This window comes from Entelurus aequoreus, linkage group LG13, assembly GCF_033978785.1.
Source record: "Entelurus aequoreus isolate RoL-2023_Sb linkage group LG13, RoL_Eaeq_v1.1, whole genome shotgun sequence".
Classification (NCBI taxonomy): Eukaryota; Metazoa; Chordata; class Actinopteri; order Syngnathiformes; family Syngnathidae; genus Entelurus; species Entelurus aequoreus.
Window position 1 is genome coordinate 4,846,169 of NC_084743.1, and position 16,072 is coordinate 4,862,240.

Here is a 16,072-nt window from a genome sequence, read left to right on the forward strand (position 1 = left end):
TGCTAAAAATGTATTACTCTCATGTGTCTGAAAATGTTGATCAAAATGCTAGCATGCTAACGTTATCATGTGTCAACAACCTAAATATGACTAAGGGTATAACTACAAAATTAGGTAAAAAAAATAATTAAAAAAAGCTAGCATGCTAACAGGAAACATTCATCAAGTGCTAAAAATGTATTACTCTTGTGTGTCTGAAAATGTTGATTAATATGCTAGCATGCTAACGTTATCATGTGTCAACAACCTAAATATGACTAAAGGTATAACTACAAAATTAGCTAAAAATTTTTTTTTTTGAAAGCCAGCATTCTAACAGGAAACATTCATCAAGTGCTAAAAATATATTACTCTCAGGTGTGTGCCTGAAAATGTTGTTTAAAATGCTAGCATGCTAACGTTATCTGGTATCAACAATCTGAATATGACTAAGGGTATAACTACAAAATTAGGTAAAAAAAAATATTTAAAAAAGCTAGCATGCTAACAGGAAACATTCATCAAGTGCTAAAAATGTATTACTCTGGTGTGTCTGAAAATATTGATTAAAATGCTAGCATGCTAACATTATCATGTGTCAACAACCTAAATATGACTAAGGCTATAACTACAAAATTAGTTAAAAAAACCCCAAAAAAGCTGGCATGCTAACAGGGATCATTTGTCAAGTATTTGACACTGAGGTGTATACTTGCTAAATTTGCACACAAAAAAGCTCATGCTAATGCTAATATCAGAATGCTAACAATTGTGCCGCATTAGCTATGGGACACAAATGGCCGCACTTTGGGCCCCCCTGCCATGACGTGTTATAAAATGGAGTAGATGAGTTATTGTGATGTAGGGAAATGTCATATTTTGACCAATTTTCCCAGGAGATTTGTCATATTTAGAAATAAAATGCTGATGTTCCTCTAAAAGATGTTTTTTTTATGCTAAATTAAACACAACATCAAACATTATGTGAATACCGCTCCACCTTTACTACAAAATAAAGTTCAAAAACAACTTCAATCCTTGTCCAGATGTTCAATATTTATGTTTAATCAACTTCTACTGCTGATCAATATTGCTTATCGGCCTCCTTGACGCCTACCAATGTGAAAAAGAACATCTCCGGTGTGTGCGTCCTCCAGGAAATATTTCAATGACGTTACAAGAACATTTAACGGCGTTAGAAGAACATTTAACGGGCCATAAAGCTTGCGAGTCTTCTCATGCATCAGTTGGATTGGTGCTGTGAGAAGAGACTGAACATGTGTGCTGGCTTGACTTAGTTCCAGACACGAGTGGAGGCGAGAAGACCAGCAGATGTCCAAAAAGTAGTTAGGACTAATAAGACTTTTCTTGTAAAGATCAGTCCTCCTCAGGCAGTCTTCCATCCTCACAGCCAATAAATCGCTCCATAAAACATCTTATTAGCAAAGACCTTCACTGCACTTCAAGTTCACACGGACATGGGCATGGACACTGATACGGACATGGGCATGGACACTGATACGGACACGGGCACGGACATGGGCATGAACATGGGACCCGGACACCTGGTAGAACATTGAGACTGGTTGTGGATCTAGATGCACGCTACTGTCATCCATGTTGACGTCATGAAAATACGAGGCTCATGGAAAGGAGCTTTAATCACAACAGTTACGGCTAATTCCTCACATTTTTTGGTGCCGAAACCTCGAAGAGGAGGAAGATAACACCTTCAAAAGCGCTATACAAGTATAACCCATTTACCATTTACAATGTGGGCCCCAATGTGGACTGAATGTGGCCACGTACCGGTACTGGTACTCAGGGCCAGGCCGTATAGGCAAATGCTAAGGGCGCCGTCCATCAGGGGGCGCCACGCCAGTGCCACAAATGTTGGAGAAAAAAAGAAGAAAAAAGTTGGTACTATTATTTCTAAATACAAAAAATAATCCCACGTTAATTAAAATGCAAAGTAAAGCCTATTTAATAGAAATATTATTTGTTACAACATTACGCCCCCCCCCTCGCCCCGCACGGTGCGCCCCCCTCCCTTCCCGTATCATGACTCTTTTTGGACGTCACCACATCAAAAAATCAACACAAGATGTGAAAACGGCCAAAACTGTCTGGTGCCCAGGAAAGAAAAAAGAGAAAAGAGGAGGAGAAACGAGAAAAAGACAGAGGTAGCAGGTAGGTAACGTTAGCCTACATGAAATTATTTGTCTGTTACAGAATGTGATAGTAACCTGGCTTTTTTAGCATTAAGCTAATGTTACATGATTCGGCAATTGCTAATCAATAAATAGCTAGTTCTGTTTTAACGTCGGGTTAATATTGTGGAGGGGGCTAAATTGTTATGGAAAATAATAATTAACGTTAGGTAATTACAGTACTCCCAGCTTACATTCCTCAGGGACATTTGTATTAGATCTGTTAAGCAGGTGTTTTTTGTTGACATTGTTATTGCCTTCTGGTTAGCTAATGTTTGCCCTGCAGGTAATAGTCACTTTTCCACCCCTTTATATATTAGGTATAGTTGTAAGCCTGGTTGTTAAAGTGCACATGATTAATGTTAATTAAACAATATCACATGAGAGGGAATGCTGTTTTTTAATTGGAGCACTGCTGTGATTCGGTTAAAGATAATCATAACATAACATTCTCATATAATATGTTGATTTGCTTTCTTTAAGTAAAAAAAAAGGTCAAAGACAAAGCTATTCGGTTTCTTGTGAGTATATACACTTCACTGCCGATGTGGGAGGGGGCGCCACCTAAAATCTTGCCTAGGGCGCCAGATTGGTTAGGGCCAGGCCTGCTGGTACTGGTACTAAAATATTGGTATCGGGTAAAAGGAGGCTGCCTAAGTCTTGGACACTCGCCTCTCATGAGTGGGACAGAAGTGTAAAGAGTGGAGGACACAAAGAAAGAAAGACTGCAGAGCGATGGCAGCTGCTAATCAATCATCATCCTCATCTTGATGAGCTTTAAACACACAATCATCAGTCAAGCTGACAAGTGACTGACAGGTCATGACACCACGTCCCTCCGTCTTGTCTCCTCGTGGCAAGTCAAGTGGCAAAAGAGCATCTGCCTGGCCAGCAGGGGGCCAGCAGGGGGCCAGCAGGGGGCCAGCAGGGGGCCGTCTGCTGTGACAAAGAGGGGTCCAAATAAAGCATTTCCTTAGCATTAGCGTTAGCCATGTTTTGCTACGCTTGTAAGGGGGCGCACTTTCTCTCCCACGCCTGTTCCTTTACCTGTCCCCTCTGACTCCCGTTCCCATGGTTACTGCTCCTCTGCAGGCTAATCTCGATGGTTATTACCTCACTGTGTGTCGCTTTAAATGTGTGACTTTAAAACTAGCCATTTACAGGAATGCCTAACGATGTACCGTATTTCCTTGAATTGGCGCAGGGAATATAGTATTCGCACGTCTAGAATTACTGCCGGGTCAAACTCGTTTCTCAAAATAATTAACGCATGCTTGGCCTTATCGCCGGTTCATTATTAACGCAGGATCAAATTCATTTCGCAAAATTCTAATTTTATTATCGCATGTCTATAATTTTCGCCGGGTCAAACTCGTTTTGCAAAATATTTAGCATATGTCTAGAACTTCCGCCGGGTCAAATTCGTTACGTCACAAGTGACGCTTTACCTGTCCTCATTTTCAAAATGGAGGAAGCTGATTTCAGTAGTTTGCAATCACACAAAGGAAAAAAGATAAAGAGCTATTCAGTAGGATTTAAGGTCCAAGCTATTGAATACCGGTACAGTATGCTAAAAAGAACAGTAAGCAGCTATGTTTTATTAATATACCGTAGCTGCGTGTGTCAAATACTGTATGAGTCATTAAATGACTCCCGCCTCCTGGTGGTAGAGGGCGCTAGTGATCCTTCTTGCGACTTCCGGTACTGCAGAAGAAGTGACAACACGCAGCAACAGATCGTCTCTTTTTTTTCCTCTCGCCTGAACTTTTAACATGGAGGATTACATACCGGTATCTAAAATAAAACAGTTTTCTAAACTGGACTTTCAATGGAAGCAGGAGGTAATAATTAAAGGAATATCTCCATCGAGACAGAGAGACTTTTAAAACTGAAGAAAGAAAATAATGAAGACTTCTATAAACAAGTTATCGATGCTTTTGGTCAGAAGGAGCTGCAAATGGACTCCATTTATAAGTACAGGTAAGACCATAATAACATTTTTTTTAATTAAATGTGCTTTTCATGATGGTATGCTTACATCACACTCAAAGCGCACGCCTAAATTTACCGCATTCCTTTTGGTAAACGCCGGAGTGAGAAGAGGTTTTAAAATAATTAGCGCATGCACAGCCATCCCGCAGGCTTCCGGTAAACGCCGGAGTGACAGGAGGTTTTAAATTAATTAGCGCCCCTGCGGCTATTCAAGGAAATACGGTACTTCAAGTTATAGTAATATTAGGTGTATTTGAAAGGGACAAGCGGTAGAAATGGATGGATGGATGTATGCTAGCAACATGTGTAGTTAGCATTAAAAATGGTCAAATCCTTCAGGAAGCTCATGGGAGCAAAATAATATGCTGAGAAACATTGATTTTTTAATTTTTTTAAGCAGCACTAAGTAATTTTTCAGGCTTCTTAAAATACATTGACTTAAGTTTTGGGACTTACAACTAGTTGAGTGACACCTGTGTCATGGTCTGAGGGGTCTGTGTCCCTTTTACTGGCACTTAGTGACTTTGAGGAGCAGGAACCTGTGCAGACTTGCTTTACAGCATACTTCACTCCCACTTTATAGCACCACTAGAGACTCCTATTTGTGACGACATTACATGGTGTCAGTGTGACGCTATATGCGCTAGGCATCATGGGAAATGTGGTCTTCTTCTGGCAAAACACTACCGCTTTGCTCCACTGGTGCCGCCAAAATCAACCACAACTCAAAAGTTCCTAAGTGGGGCTTTAAATCGTCTGTGATGAAAAACTGGTTCCACATTGGGGCCACATTGGTGAGTCTGCTGAAGATGACACTACACTACGTATAATCCCAACAGTCAGATGTTCCACATTGGATCCACATTGGGTCTACATTGGATCTACATTGGGGCCACATTGGTGAGTCTGCTGAAGATGACACTACACTACGTATAATCCCAACAGTCAGATGTTCCACATTGGATCCACATTGGGTCTACATTGGATCTACATTGGGGCCACATTGGTGAGTCTGCTGAAGATGACACTACACTACGTATAATCCCAACAGTCAGATGTTCCACATTGGATCCACATTGGGTCTACATTGGATCCACATTGGGGCCACATTGGATCTACATTGGGGCCACATTGGATCCACATTGGGGCCACACTGGGGAGTCTGCTAAAGATGACACTACATGTAATCCCAACAGTCAGATGTTCAACATTGGATCCACATTGGGGCCACATTGGATCCTCATTGGGTCCACATTGGATCCACATTGGGGAGTCTGCTAAAGATGACACTGCACTACATGTAATCCCAACAGTCAGATGTTCCACATTGGATCCACATTGGGGCCACATTGGATCCAAATTGGATCCACATTGGGGAGTCTGCTAAAGATGACACTACACTACATGTACTCCCAACAGTCAGATGTTCCACATTAGATCCACATTGGGGCCACATTGGGGAGTCTGCTAAAGATGACACTACACTACATATTATCCCAACAGTCAGATGTTCCATATGGGATCCACATTGGGTCCACATTGGATCCACATTGGGTCCACATTGGGGACACATTGTACCCACATTGGATCCACATTGGGTCCACATTGTACCCACATTGGGGCCACATTGGATCCACATATGGGAGTTTGCTAAAGATGACACTACACTACATGTAATCAGATGTTCCACATTGGATCCACATTGGATCCACATATGGGAGTGTGCTAAAGATGACACTACACTACATGTAATCAGATGTTCCACATTGGATCCACATATGGGAGTGTGCTAAAGATGACACTACACTACATGTAATCAGATGTTCCACATTGGATCCACATATGGGAGTGTGCTAAAGATGACACTACACTACATGTAATCAGATGTTCCACATTGGATCCACATTGGATCCACATATGGGAGTGTGCTAAAGATGACACTCCACTACATGTAATCAGATGTTCCACATTGGATCCACATTGGATCCACATATGGGAGTGTGCTAAAGATGACACTACACTACATGTAATCAGATGTTCCACATTGGATCCACATATGGGAGTGTGCTAAAGATGACAGTCCACTACATGTAATCAGATGTTCCACATTGGATCCACATATGGGAGTGTGCTAAAGATGACACTACACTACATGTAATCAGATGTTCCACATTGGATCCACATTGGATCCACATATGGGAGTGTGCTAAAGATGACACTCCACTACATGTAATCAGATGTTCCACATTGGATCCACATTGGATCCACATATGGGAGTGTGCTAAAGATGACACTACACTACATGTAATCAGATGTTCCACATTGGATCCACATATGGGAGTGTGCTAAAGATGACACTACACTACATGTAATCAGATGTTCCACATTGGATCCACATATGGGAGTGTGCTAAAGATGACACTACACTACATGTAATCAGATGTTCCACATTGGATCCACATATGGGAGTGTGCTAAAGATGACACTACACTACATGTAATCAGATGTTCCACATTGGATCCACATATGGGAGTGTGCTAAAGATGACACTACACTACATGTAATCAGATGTTCCACATTGGATCCACATATGGGAGTGTGCTAAAGATGACACTACACTACATGTAATCAGATGTTCCACATTGGATCCACATATGGGAGTGTGCTAAAGATGACACTACACTACATGTAATCAGATGTTCCACATTGGATCCACATATGGGAGTGTGCTAAAGATGACACTACACTACATGTAATCAGATGTTCCACATTGGATCCACATATGGGAGTGTGCTAAAGATGACAGTCCACTACATGTAATGAGATGTTCCAGGGTGGCATGCAGGACTCTGAGTGTGGTGTTCATACTGAGAAGATCCTGACAACACTGTGTTTATGAGTGGGAGTGGAGAGGCGTGTGCTGCGTGTCGTCCTTGACAATGTGTGTGTGTGTGTGTGTGTGTGTGTGTGTGTGTGTGTATGTGCGTGTGTGTGTGTGTGTGTTCATGCCAGTGATGTGTTCATGAAGACAGACAACAATGGCCCACGTTCAAGTCACCCTGGGGCCCTCACACACACACACACACACACACACACACACACACACACACACACACACACACACACACACACACACACACACACACACACACACGTCAGCATCTGTGTATGGAGACCATGGCACCATCACTCACACACACACACACACACACACACACACACACACACACACACACACACCCACACACACCCACACCCTGCGGGTGGAATGTCTGTGCCACCAGCGGCTCGTGTGCTCCCGTGACTGACTTTGGCCCCGTGGGGGCCCCCTGCCCTCTGCACTGACACATTCACTTAGCACTCAAACCACAGCTCTAACCCCTGCACACACACACACACACACACACACACACACACACACACACACACACACACACACACACACACACACACACACACACACACACACACACACACACACACACACACACACATGTGTAAACAGGAGAAATAAATAAAAAGGTGTAGTTGTGTAGTATTAACTAGTTGATGCTTGACGTCATGAAACTTCTCTGTGCTTCTTTCAGCTGCCATTGTGACTCATTTGAAGAAGCAAAGTTGCCTTTTAGCACCTTAAACCAGATCAAGTTCACCACCTTTGACCCTGACAGTGTGTTCATAGCACACTGGGACTAGACTAGGTTTACACTGCGGGACAAAGTGGACCAGATCCGACTTTTAAAAATCTGATTTGTTCCTGCTTACTGCAAGTAAAATGTGATTATTATCAGACTCCAGTATGGACGCACACAAACCCCAATATGGATCCAATGTTGCCCCGAAGTGGATCCAAAGTGGACCCGATGTGGCCCCAATGTGGCTTCGTTGTGGCCCTAATGTGGCCCCATTGAGGAACCGATGTGGCCCCAATGTGGACCCAATGTTGATCCAATGCGGCCCCAATGTGGATCTAATGTGGCCCCGATGTGGATTCAATGTGGACGCAAAGTGGCTCCAATGTGGCCCCGATGTGGCTCTGTTGTGGCCCTAATGTGGCCCCATTGTGGACCCAATGTGGACCAAATGTGGCCCCAGTGTTGATCCAATGCTGCCCCAATGTGGATTTAATGTGGCCCCAATGTTAACCCAATGTGGCCCCGATGTGGATTCAATGTGGACACAATGTGGACCAACTGTGGATCCAATGTGGCCCCGATGTGCCCCAATGTGAACCCAATGTGGCCCCGATGTGGATTCAATGTGGACTCAATGTGGCCCCAATGATGATCCAATGCGGCCCCAATGTGGATCTAATGTGGCTCCAATGTGAACCCAATGTGGCCCCAATGTGGCACCAATGTTGATCCAATGAGACTCCAATGTGGATCTAATCTGGCCCCAATGTGGCCAAATGTGGACCCAATGTGGATCCAATGTTGATCCAATGCGGCCCCCATGTGGATCTAATGTGGTGGCCCCAATGTGGCCTCAATGTGGACACAATGTGGATTCAATGTGGACCCAATGTGGCCCCAATGTTGATCCAATGAGACCCCAATGTGGATCTAATGTGGCCCCAATGTGGCCTCAATGTGGGCCCAATGTGGATCCAATGTGGCCCCAATGTTGATCCAATGCAGCCCCAATGTGGATCTAATGTGGCTCCAATGTGAACCCAATGTGGCCCCAATGTGGATTCAATGTGGCCCCAATGTGGATTCAATGTGGCCTCAATGTGGGCCCAATGTGGATCCAATGTGGCCCCAATGTTGATCCAATGCAGCCCCAATGTGGATCTAATGTGGCTCCAATGTGAACCCAATGTGGCCCAATGTGGATCCAATGTGGCCCCAATGTTGATCCAATGCAGCCCCAATGTGGATCTAATGTGGCTCCAATGTGAACCCAATGTGGCCCCAATGTGGATTCAATGTGGCCACAATGTTGATCCAATGAGACCCCAATGTGGATCTAATGTGGCCTCAACGTGGACCCAATGTGGATCCAATGTGGCCCCAATGTTGATCCAATGCTGCCCCAATGTAGATCTAATGTGGCCCCAATGTGAACCGAATGCTGCCCCAATGTTGATCCAATGCGGCCCCAATGTGGATCTAATGTGGCCCAAATGTTAACCCAATGTGGCCCCGATGTGGATTCAACGTGGACCCAATGTGGCCCCAATGTGGATCCAACGTGGCCCCAATGTGGATCTAATGTGGCCTCAACGTGGACCAATGTGGATCCAATGTGGCCCCAATGTTGATCCAATGCTGCCCCAATGTAGATCTAATGTGGCCCCAATGTGAACCCAATGCTGCCCCAATGTGGATCTAATGTGGCCCCAATGTGGATTCAATGTGGCCCCAATGTGGATCTAATGTGGCCCAAATGTTAACCCAATGTGGCCCCGATGTGGATTCAACGTGGACCCAATGTGGCCCCAATGTGGATCCAACGTGGCCCCAATTTGACCCCCGCCCCCCAAAATCAGTGCACAAAAATTCAGTGTATGAAAAAGCACATAAAAATTCAGCCTGAAAAATAATTCTCCAAAAAATTTGGTGTAAAATAATTCATTGCAGAAATGTTCATGAAAACTGAACACTCACTTCCAATAAACTAAGACTGAAGCAATCGATCCAGTCTCTGAACCAAGTCTTACTGAACAAAGCGTCCCATGTGTGACGTCTGTAGGCGCGTTTTCACGCATATTTGTACGTGCTGTCGTCATGTAATCAAGCTGGCGTCGTTAGCATTAGCGAATATGCTAACACGTTTACGAGTGTCTGTGAGTATTGTTAACTTACGTTTTGTGGTTTCTCCAAAACGTCAGCGTGGAGTTATTGAGTCTGTTGAGCTGATTGGAGAGCTAGCTTGCGCAGCTAGCGGGTCCACGACCATGACTTCTGTTTTGTTTGACCGGCCGTTTTACTGCCCTGTCACAGACACCGTTTGGAGACAATTAAGGCATGTAAATAAACATTTACAGGATATTCCTGTTTTAAAAAACTCATTTCACAACATACTGTATATATCTGCAGCTAATAGTCCGCTGCGGCTTATACGCGGAGTTTTTTCTTCTGAAAAATGTAGTGGGTGTGGCTTATAACTCTATAGTCTGGAAATACTGTAATTAGAGGTGGACTAGATAGACTAGATAATAACATGGCACATGTGGACAAACATTTCCTTCATGAGAGTGCGTGTGTGTGTGTGTGTGTGTGTCTGTGTGTGTGTGTGTGTGTGTGTGTGTGTGTGTGTGTGTGTGTGTGTGTGTGCGTGCAAACTTGGACCAGCTCCAGAATCCCTGTTATCCCCACAATGTCTGCATGAATTAAAGATGCTGCTATCAGCTCTCGCCTGACGTGAGACATTGAGGTGGTCTTGGAGTGGTGCAGGAGGGGACGTGAGACATTTAGGTGGTCTTGGAGTGGTGCAGGAGGGACGTGAGACATTTAGGTGGTCTTGGAGTGGTGCAGGAGGGGACGTGAGACATTTAGGTGGTCTTGGAGTGGTGCAGGAGGGGACGTGAGACATTTAGGTGGTCTTGGAGTGGTGCAGGAGGGACGTGAGACATTTAGGTGGTCTTGGAGTGGTGCAGGAGGGACGTGAGACATTTAGGTGGTCTTGGAGTGGTGCAGGAGGGGACGTGAGACATTTAGGTGGTCTTGGAGTGGTGCAGGAGGGACGTGAGACATTTAGGTGGTCTTGGAGTGGTGCAGGAGGGGGCGTGAGACATTTAGGTGGTCTTGGAGTGGTGCAGGAGGGGACGTGAGACATTTAGGTGGTCTTGGAGTGGTGCAGGAGGGGACGTGAGACATTTAGGTGGTCTTGGAGTGGTGCAGGAGGGGGCGTGAGACATTTAGGTGGTCTTGGAGTGGTGCAGGAGGGGACGTGAGACATTTAGGTGGTCTTGGAGTGGTGCAGGAGGGACGTGAGACATTTAGGTGGTCTTGGAGTGGTGCAGGAGGGGACGTGAGACATTTAGGTGGTCTTGGAGTGGTGCAGGAGGGGACGTGAGACATTTAGGTGGTCTTGGAGTGGTGCAGGAGGGGACGTGAGACATTTAGGTGGTCTTGGAGTGGTGCAGGAGGGACGTGAGACATTTAGGTGGTCTTGGAGTGGTGCAGGAGGGGACGTGAGACATTTAGGTGGTCTTGGAGTGGTGCAGGAGGGACGTGAGACATTTAGGTGGTCTTGGAGTGGTGCAGGAGGGACGTGAGACATTTAGGTGGTCTTGGAGTGGTGCAGGAGGGACGTGAGACATTTAGGTGGTCTTGGAGTGGTGCAGGAGGGGACGTGAGACATTTAGGTGGTCTTGGAGTGGTGCAGGAGGGACGTGAGACATTTAGGTGGTCTTGGAGTGGTGCAGGAGGGGACGTGAGACATTTAGGTGGTCTTGGAGTGGTGCAGGAGGGGACGTGAGACATTTAGGTGGTCTTGGAGTGGTGCAGGAGGGGACGTGAGACATTTAGGTGGTCTTGGAGTGGTGCAGGATGGGACGTGAGACATTTAGGTGGTCTTGGAGTGGTGCAGGAGGGGACGTGAGACATTTAGGTGGTCTTGGAGTGGTGCAGGAGGGACGTGAGACATTTAGGTGGTCTTGGAGTGGTGCAGGAGGGGACGTGAGACATTTAGGTGGTCTTGGAGTGGTGCAGGAGGGACGTGAGACATATAGGTGGTCTTGGAGTGGTGCAGGAGGGACGTGAGACATTTAGGTGGTCTTGGAGTGGTGCAGGAGGGGACGTGAGACATTTAGGTGGTCTTGGAGTGGTGCAGGAGGGACGTGAGACATTTAGGTGGTCTTGGAGTGGTGCAGGAGGGGACGTGAGACATTTAGGTGGTCTTGAGTGGTGCAGGAGGGGACGTGAGACATTTAGGTGGTCTTGGAGTGGTGCAGGAGGGGACGTGAGACATTTAGGTGGTCTTGGAGTGGTGCAGGAGGGGACGTGAGACATTTAGGTGGTCTTGGAGTGGTGCAGGAGGGACGTGAGACATTTAGGTGGTCTTGGAGTGGTGCAGGAGGGACGTGAGACATTTAGGTGGTCTTGGAGTGGTGCAGGAGGGGACGTGAGACATTTAGGTGGTCTTGGAGTGGTGCAGGATGGGACGTGAGACATTTAGGTGGTCTTGGAGTGGTGCAGGATGGGACGTGAGACATTTAGGTGGTCTTGGAGTGGTGCAGGAGGGACGTGAGACATTTAGGTGGTCTTGGAGTGGTGCAGGAGGGGACGTGAGACATTTAGGTGGTCTTGGAGTGGTGCAGGAGGGGACGTGAGACATTTAGGTGGTCTTGGAGTGGTGCAGGAGGGGACGTGAGACATTTAGGTGGTCTTGGAGTGGTGCAGGAGGGGACGTGAGACATTTAGGTGGTCTTGGAGTGGTGCAGGATGGGACGTGAGACATTTAGGTGGTCTTGGAGTGGTGCAGGAGGGGACGTGAGACATTTAGGTGGTCTTGGAGTGGTGCAGGAGGGACGTGAGACATTTAGGTGGTCTTGGAGTGGTGCAGGAGGGGACGTGAGACATTTAGGTGGTCTTGGAGTGGTGCAGGAGGGACGTGAGACATTTAGGTGGTCTTGGAGTGGTGCAGGAGGGGACGTGAGACATTTAGGTGGTCTTGGAGTGGTGCAGGAGGGGACGTGAGACATTTAGGTGGTCTTGGAGTGGTGCAGGAGGGACGTGAGACATTTAGGTGGTCTTGGAGTGGTGCAGGAGGGACGTGAGACATTTAGGTGGTCTTGGAGTGGTGCAGGAGGGGACGTGAGACATTTAGGTGGTCTTGGAGTGGTGCAGGAGGGACGTGAGACATTTAGGTGGTCTTGGAGTGGTGCAGGAGGGGGCGTGAGACATTTAGGTGGTCTTGGAGTGGTGCAGGAGGGGACGTGAGACATTTAGGTGGTCTTGGAGTGGTGCAGGAGGGGACGTGAGACATTTAGGTGGTCTTGGAGTGGTGCAGGAGGGGGCGTGAGACATTTAGGTGGTCTTGGAGTGGTGCAGGAGGGGACGTGAGACATTTAGGTGGTCTTGGAGTGGTGCAGGAGGGACGTGAGACATTTAGGTGGTCTTGGAGTGGTGCAGGAGGGGACGTGAGACATTTAGGTGGTCTTGGAGTGGTGCAGGAGGGGACGTGAGACATTTAGGTGGTCTTGGAGTGGTGCAGGAGGGACGTGAGACATTTAGGTGGTCTTGGAGTGGTGCAGGAGGGACGTGAGACATTTAGGTGGTCTTGGAGTGGTGCAGGAGGGGACGTGAGACATTTAGGTGGTCTTGGAGTGGTGCAGGAGGGACGTGAGACATTTAGGTGGTCTTGGAGTGGTGCAGGAGGGACGTGAGACATTTAGGTGGTCTTGGAGTGGTGCAGGAGGGGACGTGAGACATTTAGGTGGTCTTGGAGTGGTGCAGGAGGGGACGTGAGACATTTAGGTGGTCTTGGAGTGGTGCAGGAGGGACGTGAGACATTTAGGTGGTCTTGGAGTGGTGCAGGAGGGGACGTGAGACATTTAGGTGGTCTTGGAGTGGTGCAGGAGGGGACGTGAGACATTTAGGTGGTCTTGGAGTGGTGCAGGAGGGGACGTGAGACATTTAGGTGGTCTTGGAGTGGTGCAGGATGGGACGTGAGACATTTAGGTGGTCTTGGAGTGGTGCAGGAGGGGACGTGAGACATTTAGGTGGTCTTGGAGTGGTGCAGGAGGGACGTGAGACATTTAGGTGGTCTTGGAGTGGTGCAGGAGGGGACGTGAGACATTTAGGTGGTCTTGGAGTGGTGCAGGAGGGACGTGAGACATATAGGTGGTCTTGGAGTGGTGCAGGAGGGACGTGAGACATTTAGGTGGTCTTGGAGTGGTGCAGGAGGGGACGTGAGACATTTAGGTGGTCTTGGAGTGGTGCAGGAGGGACGTGAGACATTTAGGTGGTCTTGGAGTGGTGCAGGAGGGGACGTGAGACATTTAGGTGGTCTTGGAGTGGTGCAGGAGGGGACGTGAGACATTTAGGTGGTCTTGGAGTGGTGCAGGAGGGGACGTGAGACATTTAGGTGGTCTTGGAGTGGTGCAGGAGGGGACGTGAGACATTTAGGTGGTCTTGGAGTGGTGCAGGAGGGACGTGAGACATTTAGGTGGTCTTGGAGTGGTGCAGGAGGGACGTGAGACATTTAGGTGGTCTTGGAGTGGTGCAGGAGGGGACGTGAGACATTTAGGTGGTCTTGGAGTGGTGCAGGATGGGACGTGAGACATTTAGGTGGTCTTGGAGTGGTGCAGGATGGGACGTGAGACATTTAGGTGGTCTTGGAGTGGTGCAGGAGGGACGTGAGACATTTAGGTGGTCTTGGAGTGGTGCAGGAGGGGACGTGAGACATTTAGGTGGTCTTGGAGTGGTGCAGGAGGGGACGTGAGACATTTAGGTGGTCTTGGAGTGGTGCAGGAGGGGACGTGAGACATTTAGGTGGTCTTGGAGTGGTGCAGGAGGGGACGTGAGACATTTAGGTGGTCTTGGAGTGGTGCAGGATGGGACGTGAGACATTTAGGTGGTCTTGGAGTGGTGCAGGAGGGGACGTGAGACATTTAGGTGGTCTTGGAGTGGTGCAGGAGGGACGTGAGACATTTAGGTGGTCTTGGAGTGGTGCAGGAGGGGACGTGAGACATTTAGGTGGTCTTGGAGTGGTGCAGGAGGGACGTGAGACATTTAGGTGGTCTTGGAGTGGTGCAGGAGGGACGTGAGACATTTAGGTGGTCTTGGAGTGGTGCAGGAGGGGACGTGAGACATTTAGGTGGTCTTGGAGTGGTGCAGGAGGGACGTGAGACATTTAGGTGGTCTTGGAGTGGTGCAGGAGGGGACGTGAGACATTTAGGTGGTCTTGGAGTGGTGCAGGAGGGGACGTGAGACATTTAGGTGGTCTTGGAGTGGTGCAGGAGGGGACGTGAGACATTTAGGTGGTCTTGGAGTGGTGCAGGAGGGACGTGAGACATTTAGGTGGTCTTGGAGTGGTGCAGGAGGGGACGTGAGACATTTAGGTGGTCTTGGAGTGGTGCAGGAGGGGACGTGAGACATTTAGGTGGTCTTGGAGTGGTGCAGGAGGGGACGTGAGACATTTAGGTGGTCTTGGAGTGGTGCAGGAGGGACGTGAGACATTTAGGTGGTCTTGGAGTGGTGCAGGAGGGACGTGAGACATTTAGGTGGTCTTGGAGTGGTGCAGGAGGGGACGTGAGACATTTAGGTGGTCTTGGAGTGGTGCAGGATGGGACGTGAGACATTTAGGTGGTCTTGGAGTGGTGCAGGATGGGACGTGAGACATTTAGGTGGTCTTGGAGTGGTGCAGGAGGGACGTGAGACATTTAGGTGGTCTTGGAGTGGTGCAGGAGGGGACGTGAGACATTTAGGTGGTCTTGGAGTGGTGCAGGAGGGGACGTGAGACATTTAGGTGGTCTTGGAGTGGTGCAGGAGGGGACGTGAGACATTTAGGTGGTCTTGGAGTGGTGCAGGATGGGACGTGAGACATTTAGGTGGTCTTGGAGTGGTGCAGGAGGGGACGTGAGACATTTAGGTGGTCTTGGAGTGGTGCAGGAGGGACGTGAGACATTTAGGTGGTCTTGGAGTGGTGCAGGAGGGGACGTGAGACATTTAGGTGGTCTTGGAGTGGTGCAGGAGGGACGTGAGACATTTAGGTGGTCTTGGAGTGGTGCAGGAGGGACGTGAGACATTTAGGTGGTCTTGGAGTGGTGCAGGAGGGGACGTGAGACATTTAGGTGGTCTTGGAGTGGTGCAGGAGGGACGTGAGACATTTAGGTGGTCTTGGAGTGGTGCAGGAGGGGACGTGAGACATTTAGGTGGTCTTGGAGTGGTGCAGGAGGGGACGTGAGACATTTAGGTGGTCTTGGAGTGGTGCAGGAG

General features: G+C 47.9%; 1 protein-coding gene across 3 annotated transcripts in view; it reads right to left on the reverse strand.

Annotated features, from left to right (window-relative positions):
* LOC133663719 (basic-leucine zipper transcription factor A-like) overlaps positions 1–16,072 on the reverse strand; it is a 75,829-nt gene that overhangs the window by 4,187 nt on the left and 55,570 nt on the right. For all 3 annotated transcript variants that reach the window (XR_009828395.1, XR_009828396.1, XM_062068402.1), the window contains one exon: positions 9,992–10,120. Coding sequence is in view for 1 of the 3 variants with exons in the window: in XM_062068402.1 (XP_061924386.1) it covers positions 10,067–10,120 (54 nt within the window). In the remaining 2 variants the exon portion in view is untranslated. The remainder of the gene's footprint in view (positions 1–9,991; positions 10,121–16,072) is intronic.